Below are 23,030 nucleotides of genomic sequence, written 5' to 3'. Positions count from 1 at the left end.
TGAATATCATTCGAAAGTTGATCCCGCCTTCTTCATCGCCCTATGCTTTCTGATCGGCTAGTCAAACGTCTCTGCGGACGCTACTTTCAGGATCGATGACCAAATTCCCATTAATAGCAACATAGGAACTGGCATCGATTGGGTCTACGACCGGGACTCCATCGAGGTCAGCTAGAGGTAGTCCATTCCCTGGGGCGGCAATGCTGTCGTTCTCGCCATGGAGATCAAGGCCATTGTCTGTGTGTATGGGTGCTGCTTGAGAGTTTGACATGCTGATCCTGGAATCAAAGATACTCACAAGAACAAGTACAAAATAGTGTGTGTTACGAAAGTTAGTACAAGAAAATCACGATTATCCTTAGTCCCACGGTGGGCGCCAAATTGTTTACCCTAAAAATGGATAGCAATTGAATTTATACGTAGTTTTAAGGACACGTGATTTTACTTGGCACAAACTGAGAAAATATGTAAATTGATATTGAAATTGACTGCAAATAGGAGTAAAAGCAAACCGAAATAAATGTGTAGCTTTGGCCCTCAAGCTAGGTCACTCTCGAACCAAACGAATGTTGTAAAGTATGAACATAGCAATAGAGTATTGAAATCTTAAGAGAAAGGTAGTATCACTACTAAAAAATGGCCCATTTCCGACCGAAATATTCCGACGGAAAAAAGTAGTCGGAAATTTCCGACGGAATCGATCGAAAAATGCATAAAAATATATTTTTTAATTTTTAATAATAGTTACGACTAATATCCCGTCTATATCCATCGTAAATTTTGACGGAAAATTCCGTGTCACTGTTAGCGACCAATTCGATCGGAAACAATTAAAAAAAATAAAAAAATAATAATAAGTAGCGACTGATTCGGTCGGAAATTTTTAATAAAACGAGGGTTGACTATTTTGACCAAATTTCCGACCGAATCGGTTAGAAAGTTTTTTTTTAAAAAACCCTCCAGCGACCCCATTCTTTTCCTTCCCCTCTTTTATTCCTTCTCTCTTCTCTCTCTCACTCAAACTTCCCTCCACCCAAATCTGCCGCAGCCATCAACTAGTAGGAGTTGCCGCCGCCGCCCAGCTGTAGGTCCGTCGACGACCCTCCACTGCCAGGTAAGTTTCCCCTACCCTCCTTTGTTATTTTTTTTTAAAAAAAATACACTATTTTTGTTTAATTGCTCCTAGTTTGGTTTGTAAAAATTGATTGGTGTTAGCTAAAGTAAATCTATGACTATTGTTAGTAGTTAAATTAAAGTTATATGTTGGTAATTTAGAGTTATATGTTAAATTTATATGTTGGTAATTTAGGGTTATATGTTAAACTTATATGTTAAAGTTATATGTTGGTAATTTAGAGTCATATTTTGCTAAATTAAATTTATATGTTGGTAAATTACATACTAACTTGGGGATAACATTACAAAGTTGGGGATAATTTTACTAAATAATTTTGCTAACTAATTTGTAAAGTTGTTACATATATAGCAATTCATCGCATTTTATTATATTAGGGAAGGTACTAATTTTAAGAGGAGAAAGTATGAAGAATGCTTTAAAACTCTTAGTGCTAGTTGACTACTTTTGACAATAGGTCTTACTCCTAACTTTTTTAATATCTTTTGACTTTCATGGAATTAAGCTTAATTGAAATCTATTATCAGTTTCATCCATTAAATTATTAAATTGTTGTTGTAGATTAATCGATTTTTGTTTTTGCATAATTGTTATTGTAGATCCCAAATATTTGAATTTATTTGATGTTTATTAATTATATATATGTTAATTTTAATGCAGGTTTTTGTCATCATTTCAGTCTACACATTTGGTCGTGGATTCTATGAAGCTATTTTATCATGAACCGTGGAATTCTTGGGGACAGATAACATACAATATCAGAGACCAAATGTGGAATCAATTTAGGATAAAAATTGATTACATTTATTTAAATAATTGTCGTTTTCATCTAATGTTACTTTTTTATATTGCAGACAAAGTGTACATGGCATCCTCAACATCAAAATGAAATAAATAGTATTTTCGAGGTTCGATTAGTTTTGCGGCCCATAAACTAAGATTGGTAATTACTTATAAAAATTTTCTTGGTTTTACATATAGAATTTTATGTTTGTAATGTGTAACTCATACTTTTTGTTATGAAGGAAAAGGAAAGAGAGTGAGATATGAGTCACGCTAAGGTCTTCGAGGAGACACATAAGAAAAAGAAGAAGGATGGTACAAGAGAACACTGGGTGGAAACGCGTGCGTCAGACACATATGTAAAATACTAACTTTATAATTATTTATGATTTATTAATATTAGTTTATTTACATAATAATTATTTTTTCATTTCAGGAAGATTATCATAAAAGGGTGGACGGATGACGACAAACTCAGCCTCCTTCAACTCAACCAATATGGAACATTTGTTAAGATGCAAAATTCATGAGAAAACATGGGCATGATCAATCTGATGATGATGATGAATAAACTGAATCTAATGTGTAGTAATTTAGGTGTGATGTTTTGGTTGATTGATAAACTTTATTGTGACATACAACTTTATGTTTTGTTTTTAAAATTAAATGTGGGCTACTATTTGGATGTTTTTATGCCCAAAATAGTTAGGTTTAATAGTTGGTATTGTTGGTTTAAATTGTGTTAATGATTGATATTATTGGTTTAGATTGTGTTAATGGTTGGTATTATTGGTTTAGAATGTGTTAATGGTTGGTATTGTTGGTGTTATTGTATTGTAATAGTTTGACAGGTGGTGTAGTTCAAAATTGGGCAGAATTCTGCCTAGTTTTACAGAAAATTTCGATTGATTTCCGATGGAAACAATCAGACAGTTGCCCATTTTTTTTTTTAAAATAATTAATATTTAACCGTTTTCGACGGATTCCGTTGGAAATTAAATAAAATTTATTTTTTAATTATTAATTTCCGACCGATTCGAATCGATCGAAAATTATATTTTTATTATTTAATTTTAAATAAATAATTATTGTTATCTATATTATTACGACTGATTCGGTCGGTAAATTCCGACCACTTTGGTCGAAAATTTGAGAATATTTGGTCGTCTGGCCTTTTGAACGTTCCGACAACTTTGGTCGGAAATCACCGACCAACTATTTTTCGACCGACCAATTTCGGTCGGAAAGTAGTCGAAAATTCGTGATTTCTGACCGACTTCCGACCGTTTTGACGGTCGAAATTTTGCCATTTTTCAGTAGTGTATATTGCTTTGTATAACGTGAATATGATGTTTTTTACAAGTGATTAGACCCCTTTTATATAGTAGGGGAGTCTTACCTCTGATACAATTCTACATACAGTAAGAAATCCCATGATTAGCTAATTAATCGGCCTCTTCTTGATACGTGCCGAGATTTCCGCCGTAATCCTCGCCTGATTGCGGATATTTTGGCTTCCCATTATTTGGCTCGGCATGCTTCCCTTGATCTTACTCGAACCCTATCCTGCTCGGTCTCGGTCTTGGCTGATCTCGATCGGTCCCTGAGTCACGAGCTTGGCAATTTAACTTCATGCCACAGTTCGGTACGACATGGGGTTGAACCTTGGCCTGTCACGCCCCCGGTCTCGATTAATCATACGAAAAGGGCAAGCCCGATTTTGATCATATATGGAGTTTTAGTAGGCACAAGATGAAATCCATATTAGGTACCTAAGCAAATAGAAATATTTTAAGGTTATAAACAATATAATATTATTAATGTTATTTCAGTATAAGCATTCTACTCTGTTGGAGCTACTAAAGCAAATATCCAAAGCATATATCGCAATATTTATAATGCATTAGAATACTTTTATGCGACATAAGTTTTTCCTTAGTTAAGTTGGCTATTCGTTATTTCGAGAGTTTGTATTTTTTTTTTAACTCAATTTTATAGTTTAAATTTTTTGTATAATTTTTTAATTAATAGTATGAAGTAAACGCGCACGTACGTATTCTAAAACTAGTACTATGAAATGTTTAAGATCATATTTTAAAAGAAAATTACAATCACACATATATTGTGGCGGGCTTAAGTCCACAAGTATTAATTTTTTTAATAATTTTTTTCTTAGATTTCCTTTGAGTCAAATTAGGATAAATAAAATAAAATAGAGAGAATAAGAGCTTATTTGGCCAAGCGTGTGATAGTCAAAAGTACTTTTTTTCTCCAAAAAAGTATTTTTTTAAAAAAATTAAGTTGTTTGGCCAACACGGAGAAGTACTTTTGCCCAGCAGCAGAAGCAGTTTTTCTGCTTTTGGGAAGAAACAAAAAATTCTAGCTTCTTCCAAGAAGCAGAAGCAGAAAATTGATCTATTCAAGACATAACTATCCTCACTATAAATTTATATTTTCCAAATTATCCCTTACTAATTTAAGCTTTCTCTTTTCTTTTATGTTCTAGTTTCTACCATTCCTTTAAAATTAGAGATATCATATATATGGATATATTATAACTTTCCAAATTCTTGTTTGATTTTTCCGATTTTTGATTTGTTCTTTGCCTAATGTCTTGTAACTTTCCAAATTATATTCTTCTTTTTTTCACACTAAAATAAATTATATACGTCCTTCTTTGGATTATCAATTTTCTTCCTATAAAAATTATTTATAATTTCTTCTGTTATAAGCTATTAATTCCCGAATCTTTAAAATATTTACCAAATCTAATTTGCGAAAACTACCTACAAATAGGTAATAAATTTACAATTACATCGCATATTCTATATGTTATTATAAGAAGAAGAAAAGCATCCACATTAAGCCAAGTGACAGTCGCACAATAGGTCACTTGGCAATTTAGGATAAAGTTAGTTAGGTTAGGTAATAATTAATTTTTTTAATTTAAATTTAAAATAAATAAATTATGCATTACGTATTATTAATAATTAGTTACTCTTTTTGACTTTGTATTTGAATTTAAACATACTTAACTATTTTTTTTTACAAAAACAATAATTTTTTATATATTTAAAATTATTTTTATTTTATGCTCAATGCGATCGCTCAAGTTTGGCACTCAGAATCATCTTGTTATAACTACCATGACTACACATAATTTCATCCGACTATATTCTTCTACTGATAAGGAATTCAACTATTATGCTAACGAAGACATTACTGCAGAAATTGAGGAAGGAGATGGGCCTTCTAGTATTCCTTTAGAAATGCAAGACAAGTCTTCAACTAATATGAAGGCATTGTGTGATAAAAATAGAGATGAAATTATTGAGAAATATTATCATGTATGAGTGACTTTGCTTATTATTTTATGGTGGATTATCAATATATAGTAATTTATGGAATATACTTCTAATTCATATTGAATAATGATGATAAATAATTATACTAGATAATATTATATGCTTTGGTATAAATATATATGTTATATTGATTTAAATCTTTAATATGTATGTTTATTTTATGTTTTATACTTTAATTAAATAAAATAAAAAATAATATAAAAGCCTCTTACGATAAATATTTAAGTTCACTTTTCTCTTTAAAATAATTATAAGACATTGGTACTATCCTTTTTTGGCAATTTGACGCTCAAAAGCACTTTTTAGAAAAATTGGCCAAACACAATTTCTTTACCAAATGTTGCAAAAAGTACTTCTTAAATGAACTGGCCAAACATAAACTATCTTTTTTCAAAAATACTTTTGGAAAAAACACTTCTGAAAAAAAGTACTTTTCAAAATAAACAATTTTTGGCAGCCTGTTTGGCTAAGCTTTTAAAATAAGCTTATTTTGAAAAATATTTTTCTCATAAGTACTTTTCAAAAAAGTAATTTTGGTTAGAAGCAGTTTGTATTTGCCTAATTAATTTGAGTAATTAGTGTTTGGCCAAACTTTAGAAAACTAATTCTAACTGTATTTTTCTTAAAAAAGTATTTTTGAAGAGAAGCTACTTTTTTGTGCTTCTCAAAAACTGTTTGTGTTTCTCCTCAAAAGTAATTTTTCATCTAAAAGTTTGACCAAACACCTCAATTTTTGGCTAAAATCACTTTTAACAAAAAAAAAACGCTTTTGGCCCGAAAAAAAAGTTTGGCCAAGCAAGCTATAATATTTGTGGTAAAAAGTCCTTTTTTATGGGATTGGGAAATGAGAAATATTAGTTTTCATTGTATACTCTTTCACTCCATTTTCTTCTAATTTCTTACTGGAAAAATGGAAAAAAAAAAATTGGCAATTAACGGTAAACACCAGAAACGGTAAACTTCATATTTACTCAAATCTAGGGGTTGTAGATGGGTGGGTGGTGTAGAAAAACAAAAACAACAAAAAATTGAAAATACAAAAAAAAGGTAAATTTTTTTTGAGTGGGTTAGCGCAGGGGTGGTAGGGGTAGGGGTGTGTGGGTGGTGCAGAAAAATAAAAAACAGAAAATTAAAAATACAAAAAAAAAAAAAAAAGTAAAATCGGGGCAGCTAAGTAATTTTCTAGATAAGTTGGGTTGAGATCCCTTTGTTTTGTGTGAGTTTCATGGGTTGTATTTGAGCTGATTAATGAGTCAGAATGAACTATAAAAAATAATGGGTTAACTTGGGCTCAGCCCAAATAAATCCATGAGCTAAAATATTTGTAGCCCAACTAATTAATCTCTGAGCGGGTTGTTCGAATTGAATGAATTTGAGCTCAAATTACCGTCCCTAATTAATGGTTGTGAAACTTTAAGACCAAGTATTTTTTCATTGCTGGTGCCAAATTTTTCTGATCTAGTCTTAACCTTAAAGTTAGGGAAATAGAGTAGTTGCATTTACAACAACAACAACAACCCAGTATAATCCTACTTAGTGGGGTTTGAGGAGGGTAGTGTGTACGCAGACCTTACCCCTACCCTGGGGTAGAGAGGCTGTTTCCAAATAGACCCTCGATATCCTTCCCTCCAAGAACTTCCCACCTTACTCTTGGGTAGACTCAAACTCACAACCTCTTGGTTGAAAGTGGAGGTTGCTTACCATCAGAACAACCCCTATTGTGTGAGTAGTTGCATTTAATTGGCTGAATATTCTACGTTAGGTGGCCAACCTTTATGGCCATTTTAGACTAACAATTAAATGCCTACTTTTTGGCACTAAATTCTTGACTTGTGATTAAGTTTTGGTCCACAAGTATTGTGGAATTTACTCTATTCTAATAATCTTTCACCTTTTAATTTGTTTTATGATATGCTTCTTTTGCAATTAATTTGCAGATGTACTTTTCTATAGCTTTAATAAGCTAATGAATTGAGTAGGCTGTTGATAACACCTCCTATATTTAATTTAAAAAATCAAAATCAAAAGTAACAATCTTTTATACATCTGAACATTTATGTATGCTCCCATATCCTTAAATTATATTTCCTTTTCATTGAAGGAGAGTCTCGAAGCCACGGTAAAGTTGTCTTCGTATGACCTATAGATCACGGGTTCGAGCCGTGGAATCAGCCACTGATGTTTGCATTAGAATAGGCTGCCTACATCACACCCCCTTATGATGTGGCCCTTCCCGAAGCCTGCGTGAAAGTGGGATGCTTCGTACGCCGGTCTTTTTTTTTTAAATTTTATATTTCCTTTTCATTCCTATAGTTGAATATGCTATCTTTGAGAAAATTGTGTTTCTTTATGTTGTGAAATTGTAGAAGTTAGAACATGGTGAGTTTTTATGCAACATATGACAACTAGTAATAGTTATAGTCTATAGATCAAGATTATAATCGGAATGATTAATATGCAATAATCAATAACTGTTTGGTGGGCATTATATTTGAGTGCCGGTTTATACATAATACGAAGGGGACGACAACAATAACAACATACCCAGTCTTATCCCACGTCGTGGGGTCCGGGGAGGGTTGTGTGTACGCAGACCTTATCCCTACCTTGTGAGGATAGAGAGGTTGTTTCCAATAAACCGTCGGCTCAGGAAAGCATAAGTACCACATTAATGAAAATATATACAAGGGACAGTACCAAAAAGCCATATAAAAGTAGAATAAAAACAATAAGGTAATAAGGTTATCCACGATGAAAGAAAACAACGGTTAGTCATAAAGACCTACTGCCCACAGAAAGCGAGACCGTGTGCCAATACTACTGTTATGAACACTCTAGACTACCTACTCTACTATCGTAATCCTCGACCTCCATACCTTCCTATCAAAGGTCATGTCCTCGGTCAGCTGAAGCTGCGCCATGTCTTGCCTAATCACCTCTCCCCACCTTTTCTTTGGCCTACCTCTACTTCTCGGTAGGCCCTCCAATGTCAACCTCTCACATCTCTTCACCAGGGCGTCTGTGCTCCTCCTCCTCACATGACCAAAACACCTAAGCCGCGCTTCCCGCATCTTGTTCTCAATATGGCTTGGCGTAACTGGTAAAGTTGCTGCTATGTGACCAGAAAGCCACGGGTTCTAACCGTGGAAACATCCTCTTGCAGAAATATAAGGTAAGGCTGCGGCCTGCGTATAATAGACCCTTGTGGCCCTTCCTGGATCCCGCGACTTTCTATACAGAATGCAGAATAATCGACTCACTCACCAACAGCCCCACTTATGTATTATGGCTTAACCAATCTAAAAAAGCGATATTGTACCTGGCATATTTTTCTTCCACTTTACGCACTATATCAAACGTGCTCAGACCACATACAAACTGCAGGTCTGCTACTTATAGTTGCAGTTACAGGTAAACAATAAACAACATAAGTTCATATAAAACTTGGTTTTCTTTTGATGGCAGCTCAGTATTTTGACATGAATGGTGTCTGCAGATTTTCTACAGATCACACAAATGAATTGCTAGCCACAAGGCTATATATAGAAAGTTATGTATTACAGCTGCAAATTCTAGAGAAAATTTCCAGCTGCGACGTCTTATGGCTGAGGGGATGAAAGATTTTTCGGGTGAGAAGAACTTGACACAACAGAAAGTCATTTAGAACTAGAACTTAATGTCTCAGTGTCACACCTCTTTTTCACCAAACGTCTTTGAGACTCTGAAAAATGGAAAACAGTAAGTTTTTTTTTTACACAATGAATTTGCATCTAACATTTATCGCGAAGCTCTTTCCGTTTCTCATTTTTCAAAGACCAGAAATCAGAACAGCTTGGTGAAAAAGGGGAGTGACGCTCGCTAAGAAAAATTAGGTGTATAGAGTGGTGTGTCCTCTCGAAGCAGAAGAGACTTTAAGATAGCTTCACAGACTATAGTATCATAAATCAACAAATGTCCGCCATCAGGAACTTCATGATATTGAATCCAAGGTAACCTTTCCGAGACATGTCTCTGTAGTTTCAAATTAATAAATTTGTCTTCACAGCCATGCCATATATGAACAAAATTTTGATCATTTTCAGGAAAAGGATTGCTAAGCGTCAAAGGATCAAAATCCCATTTACTAAATGCCACGAGGAAGTCGCTACAAAGGTTGTTGAAAACACTTCTGCTCTTTAGCTTTTCCTGTCAAAATAATATGATGTAGCAGCTTGTTAGCATGGAAAAAGAGAATGTTGGAATGGTGAAGTCGAATTGACCTTACCGAGGTAAGAAATTGAAATCCAGGTGCGTTCTTTAATAGCTCTAAGTCCTTGGCAGTGAAGTATGTAGGTTTTGAATTATCAGCTGAGGATGAGAGCGATGATTTTCGAATCAACCACCAATGCAATAATCGAGGAGCAAATCTTGCAACCAACGTCATCCTTTTGTACCACCTCTTCCGTTCATCGTCCTTTGTTAGACATTCCGGGAGAGATGGCCATTGGTAATTCACAATGGGAACCACAAATGCCACCCCTCCTAACCTACCAAGTTCAAGAAAATGATAGGAAAACAAAATAGAAGACCTGAATACACATTCTGGCTATAAATATTGACCACAACAGAGAGTTGGTCTATTCAATTTGACATTTTGTTCATTCGGGTTTCATGGTATTTCATAGCTATATAATAGGAAGAACAAATGCCACACTCTGCTATCTACCAAGGTGAAGAAAGGGCAGCTCGGTGCACTAAGTTCCCGCTATATGCAGGGTTCGGGAAGGGCCACAAGGGTTGTACGTAGCCTTATCTTGTATTTTTGTAAGAGACTATTTTCACAGCTTGAACCCGTGACCTCCTGATCACATGGCAGCAACTTTACCAATTACATTATGACTCCCCTTCTACCAATTTGAAGAAAGGATATACGAAAAAGAGAAACGTGAAGTACACTGTGGATACACATATTGACCACAATAGAGACATGTACAACTCACTTTGACAAGTTTGTTCATTCGGGTTTCTTTGTATCTCATAACTATATAATTTATATTAAGTTTATCGTTGATTGAACAACATTGCTGATATTGATTAGAATAAAGACTAACACAATTCAATTTGACATTTTGTTTGTTCCCGTTTCATTGTATCTCTTAGCTCTATAATTTAGATTAAGTTTATTGTTCGAGTCATGGAAACAACTTCCTGTAGAAATACAGGGCAAGACTGCATACAATAAATTCATGTGGTCCTCCTTTTCCCCGAACCCCGCGATAGCGAGAACTTACTGCACCGGGCTGCCCTTTGCTGATATTGATCGGAAAAAAAGGCGGTACGACGAAATAAAAGCAAGAAATTTGATTTTTACCTATGAGAGATGTGTTTGATGCAACTCCAGGTTGGGTAAGAACCCATTGAGAAACCAATAATGTAGAATTTGGATCCTAATTCCAAATGATCAGCTAATTCCTCAATATCAGATGCTTCACTCCTTAGTGATCTTTTAGGATTTGGATCACTTTCTCCATATCCAGCTCTATCAAATTGAACTATATATATTCCCATTTTGTTCATAAGTTCCTGTAACAAAATCTCAAAAACTTAACAAGCTATATATCTAACTGCTCTTTTAAGAACATATAGTGGCAAAATTAACTCATTTTTTTCATAATCCGTCCAACCCGTCCAAGTTTTAACAGATTCGGTTATGACCCGTTCGTTGACTCGGCCAATGGGTTGAACCCGAAATGACCCATCCAAAAAGCAAAATGAGGGTTAGGTCATGTGGGGTTGAGTTATAACCCGCTATTTGACACATCTTGATCCAAACAAACTTTTAGCAGGTTGGGTCGTACCCTTTATGACCTGCCTAAATTTGATCCAACCAGCCTTTTTACCACCTTTGCTCATAATTAGTGGTGGCAAAATAGTTAAAAGCAAACAGCTATCCACCCATATCTAATGAACTTTTTGAAAACGGGTCAAATATGAATAAGAACCATATTTTACACTTAGAAAATGGATAACCAACGAGTTTAACTTTTACATTTGTAAAGCCTCAAATTAGGGGTTTCTCAAGTTTGGGAGACTAAGAATTCTCCCAAATGTGATCATATTCAAGAATCCATGGATAATATGGATATGAATATTCATATTATCCGCTGGTTAATCCGATTTTTATCCGTATTAAATATGGGTCGGATCGGATAATTTATCCGTTTTTACATTACCCATTTTCGACTAGCACATACCCGACCCGACCCGCCCGTTTACCACCACTGCTCATAACATATCAAAGGGGAAATGATTCAAGGGTAGATAGTTACCTTAGGTGCAAGAAAATCTCTTTCTTTGGAGCTGTCAAAGCCATGAACCATAATAATTCTGTAATTTGATTTGTGTTTAGGAACACCTCTTTCTTTATAAGCCAAGTTTCTTCCATCAATTAATTTGATTTTTGCTGAACTATTAGGATTAGTTTCTGATGAAACCATTCTGAAATGAATTTTTTATGAAGATAAAAAATAAAAATATTTGTGAGATTTGTTTTTCTTGAGATCTGATCACATTTTATACAAGAAAAGATCTCATTTTTGGTCAACCATTTGCCTAGAACAAGAAAAGTCATCACCCTTTTGTAGTTTTGTGAAAATTTAAAAAGATAAAGTTTTTCTTTGGCCGGCATTAAAATCTGCTGGAAATGTTTTTCTAGTTGTCTTTTTTCTAAAAATATTATTTTGTGGTGGAGAGGTGAGGGTGGATTCGTTGAAAAGAAGTTTTTTTTTTTTTTTTGGGACTAAAGCAAGGTAAAAGGATTTTGTGGGCCTTTAGTTTTGTGGAAAGATGTTTTTTTTCGAAATAATAATCGAAAAATATTTTTTTAATATTGTTTGTATATATAAACATTTCTGTATGTTATATACAAAATATATAAATTTTATATTCTTTTGCGGCCACATAGTCATAACCTTCGTCGAAAAATTGCACTGTATACATAGGTAAATTATTGCATTGTGTACATAGGTAAAATTGCACCGTATGCACTGTATACATACGGAACACCCTTAATCGGGAAATTTTTCACCGCTTTTAAATTTGAATAGTATTGAAAAAATTCCTAGCTTCGCCACTATTTGCGACTACTTGATGTAAATAGTTTCGACCGTTGGCTAAAAGTAATCTTTGCCCAAAATTCTATGTCTTTTTAAAAACTGTTTCTTTTTTTAAAATTAAAAAAGAAAAAGAAGTATCATGTAAAATGCTTTCTCTTAATTTCTTTAAAATTATTACATCAGGAGTGTAAGGTAAAATTCTTTCTCTCCTTTATTTTCTATCTTTTTTGTTGTGACAGTGAAGTATTATAACGGAAACCTAAGTAATTAAAAAAACTTTTATGGTTGTAATTATGAAATATTTTATGGCCACGTTCAAGAGCAATCTGCTTTCATTACTCTCCAGCTCCAATTGATTACAGTAACAACAACAATAACTCGGTATAATTCTACTAATAGGGTCTGGGGAGGGTAGTGTGTACGTAGACCTTACCCCTACCCTGAAGTAGAGAGACTGTTTCCAAATAGACCCTCGACATCCTTTTCTCCAAAAACTCCTGACCTTGCTCTTGGAGTGACTCGAACTCAGTGAAGGTTGCTTACCATCGTTCCAATTGATTGTGCACATTAATTTATTTTATTGGTCAATGAATAAAAACACATGCTCTGATTCTTCTTTTCTGTTTTTTCCAAACATCAAAGTTAATTATTCGATTAATAAGATATTAGTTAGTATACATACTTAAGTCTCAATCTTCAAGGAAGATGTTAAGTTGACTTTTCAGAGCCTACTTTTACCGGACAAAGATCACTTTTAGCCCGCGACCGAATTATTTATATATGATAGCCGAAAAGTATATAAAACAACAATAATGACGACGATCCAGTAAAATTTCACAAGTGGGGTCAAGGAGGGTAGTGTGTACGCAAACTTTACCTCTACCCTGAGGGGTAGAGAGACTATTTTTGATAAACCCTCGGCTCAAGAAGACGAAAAGAGACAATATATCAGTACCATCAACAAAAAACCATAGAAATAATAACAACATCATAAGAACCAGTGAATAGATGGAAAAAATTAATAACCAGTAAATAAGCACCGACATTATGAAAACGGAAGAGTAGCATGAACACAACACTGACCGAAAAATATATATATATTTTGTATATTACCATACAAAAATGTGTATATATATAAATATATATTTTCGGCTTTTATTTTGGGAGAGGATATACAATGTTATTTTTCCTACTTTAACTCCTATGCTCTGCCTATCTTAGGTAAAAATTTACTTGCATTCGGTATTTATATCAAATCAATAAGTACAAGATATGTATCTTTATATTTATATTTATCACTTAATTATAGTGAAATGATATGCATTCTTACACTAATTATTAACTATAAAAGTTAAATTACTTTGATTTGGTGTGAGTAAGTATTTACAAAATAAAAACGATAAATAATAGGAGTAATAAAGAGGAAAGCAAAAACAAGGGAATTAGGAAACAGAGGAAAACAAAACAATTATACTGGAGTTCCAGCAAGTATAATTGTCCAATATAATATACTGGAGTTTGGAGCACCGGTGCTCCAGTCTCCAGTATATTATATTGGAGTCAGCAAAGTATACCGGTACAACATAATATGCTGAAGTTCATACACAGGTGCACCGAACTCCAGTATATTATGCTGAACCGATCTCTATTACAGCAAAATAGTGGCTATTTTTCATTGACTTCGTAAACGTTGACTATTTTTGAATGACCAGTCCAAAAATTAATTATACCGTGCTATTTTGTCGCAACAAAGAAGTCAAATCATATAAAGGCGAGTAACCCTTACATCAATAGCAAACGGCTTACTTATAGATTAGGCGGCCCAAAGATTGCGCCATAGCAATTTAAACGTGCTTAATTGCTATATGTGACCAGCATATATAGCAGTAGTGTGACACTGATCACTACACGTCAATATACATTTTTTCTACCAAAGATATCCATTAGTAATTAAAAATAAGAGTAGCATCAATTAGAACTCATACCAGGAAATCCAAGTAAGTTATACCATTTGTTTTGCACTTTATTTTTGTTTGTCTTAGATAGCTTGCAGTTTATTTTGGAGGACATGCCCCTTGATAGGAAGGTTTGGAGGTCAAGCATTAGAGTTGTAGGTTAGAGGATAGTAGAGCTTTGCGTATTTCATACTGGAGGTGAGGCGGGGTTGGATTAGGGTTGATCTTAGATAGCTTGCAGTTTATGTTGAATCCACACTATCCTTGCTGTTTATCCTAGCCCCGGGCCTTAGTTACTGGTTACTGTTATTGCATGTCATTTATCTTTTGGTTGTTATGCTTCTGTTACTATTATGATTTCTACTGGAGTTACTAATGAATTGTCTCCTTCTCTTTTTTTTTTTCTGAGTCGAGGGTCTATGGGAAACAACCTTTCTGCCCTATCAGGGTAGGGGTAAGGTCTGCGTACACATTACCCTCCCCAGACCTCACTTTGTGGGATTTTACTGGATAGCTATTGTTGTTATTGTTGTTTATTTTTGTTTGTCTTGTTTCTTTTTTCAGTTTCTAATGCTTATCTTCACTACCTAAATATAATTGATAGTTAATTTTAGGACTTGTTTGTCTATAGATTTTTTTTTCTTTTTTTGCGGAAATCTTTTTCAGAAACATGTATTTCTATGAAAATTTGTAAGTATTTGGAGATTTTTTGAAAATGAGTTTTTCAAAAATCAAAATTTCAAGTTTTACGGCAAAATTTTTTTTCCCCACTCGCAAAGCTGCAATATTTTTTTAAGTGAAATGAATGCCCAAATATAATTTTAAATACTATTTTTCAGTTTAAATCCAAATACTACTTTTTTTTTTCCAAAAATCGTAGAGTAATTTTTTTGTCCAAATGCTTACTTAAAGTACAACTGATCCAAAAAGAGGTTGCGAATTGGGGAGGCGGGGGGGGGGGGGGGGAGGGTTGACGGTTAACTTGGAAATAGTCTAAGGGCAGCCCGGTGCACAAAGAATTCCGTGTTTATGCAGGATACAAGGAAGGATTGCATTGTGATGTCGACAACCTAATCTTACACAAGTATTAGTGACTGCTTCCACGACTCAAACCCGTAACATATAGGTCACACGGAAATAATTTTAATATTTGCTCAAAGGCTTCCCTTCAACAGAAATAGTATAACTTCAAATAAATATGTTGAATATTTAACTTGCAGAGAGCAAAATGGATACAGAGGATTTATATCGACTAGCTGCTAATATGAAATTTAGGTGTAATTGTCAATTGATTAGTTTAAATTGAGCTCTTGTTTTAGTGTCATTGATTTTAGTGGTCTTTCTTCCCATGTTGCTAGGATCCTTCAAAAATACCGACAGATAAGATTCAGTTTTCTTTTTTCATTAAACTTTATGTCAAGTCAAACTAAGATAAATAAAGCGAAATAGAGGGACTGCGTAGCATTGTGTTCCATTACTCTTCTTTACCTTAGTTTAATTTCTTCCTATTCCCATTACCAATATTGTTCTTATTATTTTTTTTTTCCTTTTTTTCAGTGTTAATTTTACAAATAGCAGTAGCAACATTAGTTGTAATTCTTGGATGGGCATATTTGGCATTAATTAAACCTCCCCCTCCAAAAATTTGTGGCTCATTAAATGGTCCTCCTGTGACTTCACCAAGGATTCAACTAAGAGATGGGAGATATTTGGCCTACAAAGAGAGAGGTATTGCCAAAGAGAATGCTAAGTACAAAATCATTATTGTTCATGGCTTTGATAGCTCCAAAGATGAGAACTTACCTATCTCCCAAGTATGTAAACACTTTCCCTTTTAATCAGCTCCAAAAAGAATGTCACATTTATATATTTAAAAGTAAATATAACTCTAAACTGCTTATTTAATACTCAATGAAGGGGAACTATGGAGCAACGACAAAGTTGTCTCCGTGTAACCTATAAGTCACGTGTTCGAACAGTGAAAGTCGCCACTAACGCTTACATTGGGGTAGGCTGTCTATATCATACCCCCTAGGGATGCAGCCCTTCCCTGGACCTTGTGTAAATGTAGAGGATGCTTCGTGCACCGGATTGCCTTTTATTTCATTTACTTAGTGACACAATTTTATAGCTACGTAAATGTCATAACATATTTGAGTACACAAGTTCCAAAAATATATCTTTTTTGTAAAAATTTCGTGTACAGTCAAAGACCATCACATGAAATGAGATGGTAGGAACTCTAGAAAAATTATTTTTGCATTACATTCCAATCTCATTGAGTCATTATCACAAATAAAAAGAGCAGAACACAAGTTATAACTTACAAGTACCATATGTTTTTTTTAGTTCTCAATCATTTTGGCGTTTCATCAAGAATTTTGAATTAGAGTTTTAATATGTCAACTAGAAAATATGAATCCAGGTATTCAAAACGTCAAAAAAGGAAAAGGATTGAAACTCTTATAGGATCCCCAAAAGGAGCACTTGATAAATTTGTAGCGAATAGTAAAAATTCTAAATCAGAAAATGCGGAAGATTTTATGATAGATGAACAAATCACTAATACAATTGAGATAGACAATAATAAAATTCAAGAAGAAGAGGAAGGAGGAGAAGTTGACGAGAAACCTAACATATATCCTCAAGAAAAACAAGAAGTTCGAAATAAGTTGGATAATTATACTCCTAGAAACATATATGATCCTAGTCAATGGACTATTATACAGTAGAAGTTAGTGAGGATCCAAAAACTAAAAGTGAAACTAGTTGTTTAGCAACTTATGAGCTTGAACATTTTGAGTTTTTACTGGGTATGACTATTTGGTATGATATACTATTTGCAGTCAATTCAGTTAGCAAACATTTACAATCAAAAGATATGCATATTGATGTTGCCATAGATCAAATTAGGGGTTTAATTTCGTTTTTCAAAAAATATAGAGAAGAAGGATTTGAAACTGCGATGATTTCTGCTAAGGAAATTGCATATGAGTTGAATATAGAACCTGAATTTCGTAATAAACGTGTAATATATAGAAAGAAACAATTTGATGAGAATGTTGATAATGAAATTACAAAGTCTCTTGAAAAATCTTTTAGAGTTGATTACTTCTTATACATAGTAGACCAAGCTATTTTTCACTTCAAACTAGATTTGAACAATTTGAAGCGTATGAAAGTATTTTTGGTTTCCTATTTAGTGGCAAAAAATTGAGATCTCTAGATGATGAGAACTTGAAGAAAAATTGTCTTAATCTTGAATGTTCTTTGAAACATAAATGTCATTCTGATATTGATGGTTTAGATTTATTTTTTGAATTAAAAGTTTTTAAGGGAAATAATTCATGTAGAATATGATACTCTAATCGACATACTTAATCATATAAAAAGACTTGATTCTTTTCCAAATGCTTATATTGCTTATAGAATAATGTTAACAATTCCAGTAACAGTTGCCTCAAAAAGCTAGAAATTTCCCATCTCAAAAAGCTAGAAAAATAAATTTCAAATAAAATTATGAGTTTTCTTCTACAACAAAAATTTTAGGGCCCCTCATTTAAGTTTGACTTTAGGCCATAAATCCGTTGAGCCGCCCCTATATACAAATAGCAGATATAATTCACTATTTACATCTTCTCACTAGTATACATAGGTCACATGATTTTTTCATATTATATATTAATTATACGTATATTATCAATTAACCAGTAATTTTTAGTTGCAGTTGAATAAGCGGCTATTGTTGTACTCTTAAATTTTGGATTATAACAGCTGCACGTCTATCATATTTACATAGGACAACTGCATCAAAGTTCTTGAAAAACTAACTATATAACCTGGGGCGGATCTACCATGTAAAACATGGTTTACGTGAACCCGTGATCCTTGGGTTAAAGTATAAATATGATGTACATAATTTGAAAAAAATAGATATATATACTTGATGAAACCCAAGGTCAATAAGACTAAGTGGTGCATTAGTTCTGGTCCCCTACCAACCTCTTGGGTTAATTTTTTTTTAAAAAAAAGGTAATAGTGAACCAATCTTTCGGAAATTGTTGATCCGCCTCTGAATTGTAACTATCCTTTTCGGTGAGAATATATTATATGTACTATCTGTACAATCAGGCTACGATTTAACAAAGTGACTCTTGGTTGTTTATAATTTATATAACTAAAAAACCTTATTTTTGCCGTATTTATACTATATATAATTTTCTAATTAAGAGGATTCAATTAAACCCCGTGCCTGAACCTATAACTCCAACCCAAAGTTATATAAATCTACTGGTTCTGATTTTAAGTTCTCAGGAACTCAGGGGTTCACGTGAACTCAGTAACTTTTGTGTTGATTCTATATTTGTGTTAAAAATTTACTAAATATATAATAATATTTATCTCGGAACCAAGTCCGTTGATCCGATTATTACTATATATTAAATTGAGATCGTTACAAAAAACCATAAATTTTAAATCCTGGATCTGTCGCTGCAGGACCTGATTGAGGAGCTCCAAATATATCTTGTGTCATATGATCGTGCTGGTTATGGAGAGAGTGTTCCACATTCAAAACGTTCAGTGAGGAGTGAAGCATTGGATATTGAGGAGCTAGCCAATAAGTTACAATTAGGACCAAAGTTCTATGTGGTTAGTTTGTCAATGGGAGCCTACGCTGTTTGGGGTTGCCTAAATTACATTCCACACAGGTATACCTTGAAAATCATTGTCTAATTTGATGTATGATAACTGAATTTTATCGTGTATAGATGCACTAAACTCTCGCTATGTGAGGGTTCCAGAAAACGGCCGGATCACAAGGGTATATTGTACGCAGCCTTGCCCTGTATTTTTGTAAGAGTCTGTTTTCAGGGCTCGAATCCGTGACCGCCTGGTCGCATGAACAACTTTACCAGATACGTAAAGGCTCCTTTTCTTATATAATAGTAAAATCACAAAATTATTATGTTTGAATAGTTTAAAAAATACAAATAACCGACCAGGTCTAATTATAATTAAGCATTGAATGTGAGTTTTTTAGCATTTATTGATGTTATTAAGCTAACTATGACTAGATACAAGTGAATTTCTAATGCATTTTATAGTATAAAAGTTGTTTAGTTATCCCATATTTCATTTAAATACATTTTTTAATTTTCTTTTGTTAAAAATATGGATAGTGAAATTTTTTACATGGTTGAACTACTACTACTTTTTCTTCTTCTTCTTCCTCTTTTAAAATGTTTGACGTGGAATTTATAAAGGCAAATAGTGGCGAAGTTAGGACTTTCCTGAAAGGTGTTCCAAATTTAAAAAAATTTATGTTAAAAATAATTTTAGACCTATATACAGAATATAAATTTTTATATACACAATATAATTTTTTGATGAAGAATTTTCGATCGACCACCCTTCAGTGTATATGGCTACGCCACCGCTGACAAAGTGGTGACATGACAAGTCACATGCCATTACTGATGTCGGATGTTTGACCTTCCGATCATTTATATTTTCTAGGTAATTTACACATAGTTTAGGTACTTTAATATGATAAAATATTATTTTATGACTTCTCCTGTTGTAGTAGGCAAAATTTAGTGGTTTGGACATAAGAATTCTGAAATTTTGGGAAAAAGTGAAAAAATTTCAAATAAAAATTTTATTTAAAAATAAGAATTGTATTTGGACGTGAATATAATTTGGAGTTGTTTTTGAATTTTTGTGAGTGTTTTGAACTGAAAATTTTGAAAAAGAGCTTTTTAGAGTTTTCAAATTTTCAAAAAATTCCGAAATTCAACTTCAAGTGAAATTTGAAAACTTCATACCCAAACACCGATTCCGAAAAAAGTGAAAATTTTCCGAAAAATGTGAAAAAATTCTTATGGTCAAACAGGCGCTTAGTGGGCGTTTGGGCATAAGAATTGTAAAATTCCAAAAAAAAGTGAATTTTTTTTTCTGTGAAAATGGTATTTGAAAATTAGAGCTGTGTTTGGACATGAATATAATTTTGGGTTGTTCTTGAATTTTTACGAGTGATTTAAAGTAAAAATTTTGAAAAATAACTTTTTAGAGTTTCTAAAATTTTCGAAAAATTCCGAAATTCAACTTCAAGTGAATTTTGAAAATTTCACGCCCAAACACCGATTCCGAAAAAAAAGTAAATTTTTTTCGAAAAAAGTGAAAAAATTCTTATGCTCAAAATTTCATGCCCAAACACCGATTCCGAAAAAAAAGTAAAATCTTTTCGAAAAAAGTGAAAAAAATTCTTATGGTCAAAATTTCATGCCCAAACATCGATTCCGAAAAAAGTAAAAAATTTCGAAAAAAAAGTGAAAAAATTCTTATGATCAAACAGGCGCTTAGTGATCATACGTAAAATTAACCCGAAGTTCTATATTATTATGTGATTGATTGATGCATCAATCATCTGTGTAGGTTGGCTGGAGTTGCTCTTGTTGGTCCGGCTGTGAACTATTGGTGGAGTTGTTATCCTTCTAAACTATCAAAAGAAGCTTTGAAAATGATAATTCCACAAGACAAGAGGACATTTCAAATTGCACATTATGTCCCATGGCTAATTAATTGGTGGATTAATCAAAAATGGTTCCATACTTTAAGTTATATGGAAGGAAATATGTCGATTTTCTGCAATGCAGATTTGGAAATCGTGAAACAGTTAAAAGAAGCCCCGAATCCTAGTCAGGTAAATTATTTTCTCATTTTTACCCGGTTAATTCATGCCTCATTTTTTGGCGTTTTAGGGTTCATAAAACAGGAATTCAAGAGGATTTTCAGATTTTCGTGTGCTATAGTCCATGCTATCAGCATGAATTCGGGCGATTTGTCCCGAATTTCCTATAATTTTGCGGGCCCATAAAAACGACCTAATGAATTAATCATCGTTTTGCTATGACCATTCTTTTTTTGTTTGGCGTTTTAAGGTCATAAAGTAGGAATTCAAGACGATTCTCACGGCAAAATATATAGTTTGCTCTTTGAACTTGAGGTCAAGTTCCTTTTGATACATCTGTATATAACAGTCCAGTCCATTAGTAATATTGCCCGCCTTGGACCTAGGCCCGCACGATTTTAAAAATGTGTCACTATAGTAAGACTTATTTTGACCAAATAATTTGATAGTTTATTTTGAGTTCAGTCGTTAGCTGAAGTCAATAAACTAGTCATGGTGCGATGCGTTTAAACTTGAGCCAGTTAGACAATAATAGTCTGTTTGGCCAAGCTTCAAAAATCAGCTTATTTTGAGAAGTATTTTTTCTCAAACGCTTTTTATAAAAGTGCTCTTGGTGAGAAGCAGTTGTGTTTGACAAATTAATTTGAAAAGTACTTTTGAGCAACAATTAGTGTTTGACCAAGCTTTTAAAAAATTGTTTCTAAGTGTATTTTTCTCAAAAGCGATTTCCAAATTTTTTTTCTGCTTCCCCTCAAAACACCTTTTTTTCCCCTAAAAGCTTGGCCAAATATTCTAACTTTGATAAATAAATAAAAAGTGCTTTTAGCTTTGGAGATTCTTGGCCACACACTCAAACTTTGAAAAAAAAGTTTTTTTTTTTTTGAAAAAAACTATTTTTAGCTTTGGAAAAGCTTGGCCAAACAGGCTATAAGTTTCGTTAGGTGAAGTCAATAAACTAGTCAGGGTGCGACGCGTTTAAACTTGAGCCTGTTAGGCGATAAGTCTCGACACGCTCTTTTACGTGTGAACTTGATTCTTTTGTTTTTTCATTCAGGAAAAGGTACGACAACAGGGCGAGTTTGAATCGTTGTATCGAGACCTAATAGTAGGTTATGGAAAATGGGAATTTGATCCAACAGAAATTTCTAATCCATTTCAAGAAAATGAGGGTAAAGTCCATATATGGCAAGGCTATGATGACAGAATTATTCCAAGAAAACTCAATCAATATTTAGCAGAAAAGCTTCATTGGATTCAATATCATGAGGTTCCTAATGCTGGACATTTCTTAATTTACAATGCCACTATATGTGAAACCATCCTGAGGAAACTTGTGAATGGATGAAGAGGGAATAATATGAAGAGGCGGATCCAAGATTTATAGTTTATGAGTTCTTACAGTAATCTCAAATTAATATACAATAATAATTGTGTTTACTGTCTAATGTGTATAGATATTTAATGAATTTTTTAATATATATATATAAGGTATAAGCATGCTTTGGATCTGCCCCTACTAAATTTGGCAGCTTATTTTTGTATAGGTAGATTATTGTCTACAAGCAAGTTGAGATGAACAACTTTAAAAATAAGTGTAATATTCATTAGCTTTTGTGATAATTCCAAGTAAAAAATAAAAAGCTGTGACATTTTCCTATTCAACTGATTTCGTTCATGTTTCCTTTAATTTCCACATAAATGCATTAGAATTATCACATCTAGAAATTAACAAAGTCATGGTAGAGAGTAGGGGTGTACATAGACCGGATTGGTTCGGTTTTTAGTAAAACCAAACCAAATCAACTATATCGGTTTGGATTGGTTCGGTTTTGTCGAGTTTTTCGGGTTTTCGGGTTTTTTTGTTACATGAATATTATTTCAATCTTACTTTGTTAATATTATAGATAAAGCTTTGATAAGTGAATATATGTTTAGTAAATATGGAAAAAATTGACAAACATATGATCTATTAAAATATTCTAATGGGAGAATTTTTTTAGTAACACA

At 33.2% G+C, this 23,030-nt stretch overlaps 2 protein-coding genes across 2 annotated transcripts; one reads left to right on the top strand and one right to left on the bottom strand.

The window, feature by feature from the left end:
• Positions 1 to 9,007: 9,007 nt before the first annotated feature.
• Positions 9,008 to 11,901, bottom strand: LOC107808873 (uncharacterized). Its single transcript, XM_016633434.2, has 4 exons — positions 11,592 to 11,901; positions 10,634 to 10,845; positions 9,548 to 9,809; positions 9,008 to 9,468 (listed from the first exon to the last, which is right to left on the bottom strand). Exons 1-4 carry the CDS (start codon positions 11,757 to 11,759, stop codon positions 9,142 to 9,144), a joined length of 969 nt encoding a protein of 322 aa, XP_016488920.1. The 5' UTR covers positions 11,760 to 11,901; the 3' UTR covers positions 9,008 to 9,141.
• A 2,386-nt stretch (positions 11,902 to 14,287) lies between these two features.
• On the top strand, positions 14,288 to 22,685 carry LOC107808864 (uncharacterized). The gene is made up of 5 exons (XM_016633427.2): positions 14,288 to 14,374; positions 15,890 to 16,146; positions 18,830 to 19,041; positions 20,768 to 21,035; positions 22,078 to 22,685. Coding segments are annotated over exons 1-5 (1,029 nt in total). The 5' UTR covers positions 14,288 to 14,373; the 3' UTR covers positions 22,369 to 22,685.
• Positions 22,686 to 23,030: the final 345 nt, after the last annotated feature.

The sequence above is a fragment of the Nicotiana tabacum genome, chromosome 22, assembly GCF_000715075.1.
Source record: "Nicotiana tabacum cultivar K326 chromosome 22, ASM71507v2, whole genome shotgun sequence".
Lineage (NCBI taxonomy): Eukaryota > Viridiplantae > Streptophyta > Magnoliopsida > Solanales > Solanaceae > Nicotiana > Nicotiana tabacum.
The sequence above is the reverse complement of the archived record's forward strand: the minus strand, read 5'-3'. Positions and strand labels throughout refer to the sequence as shown.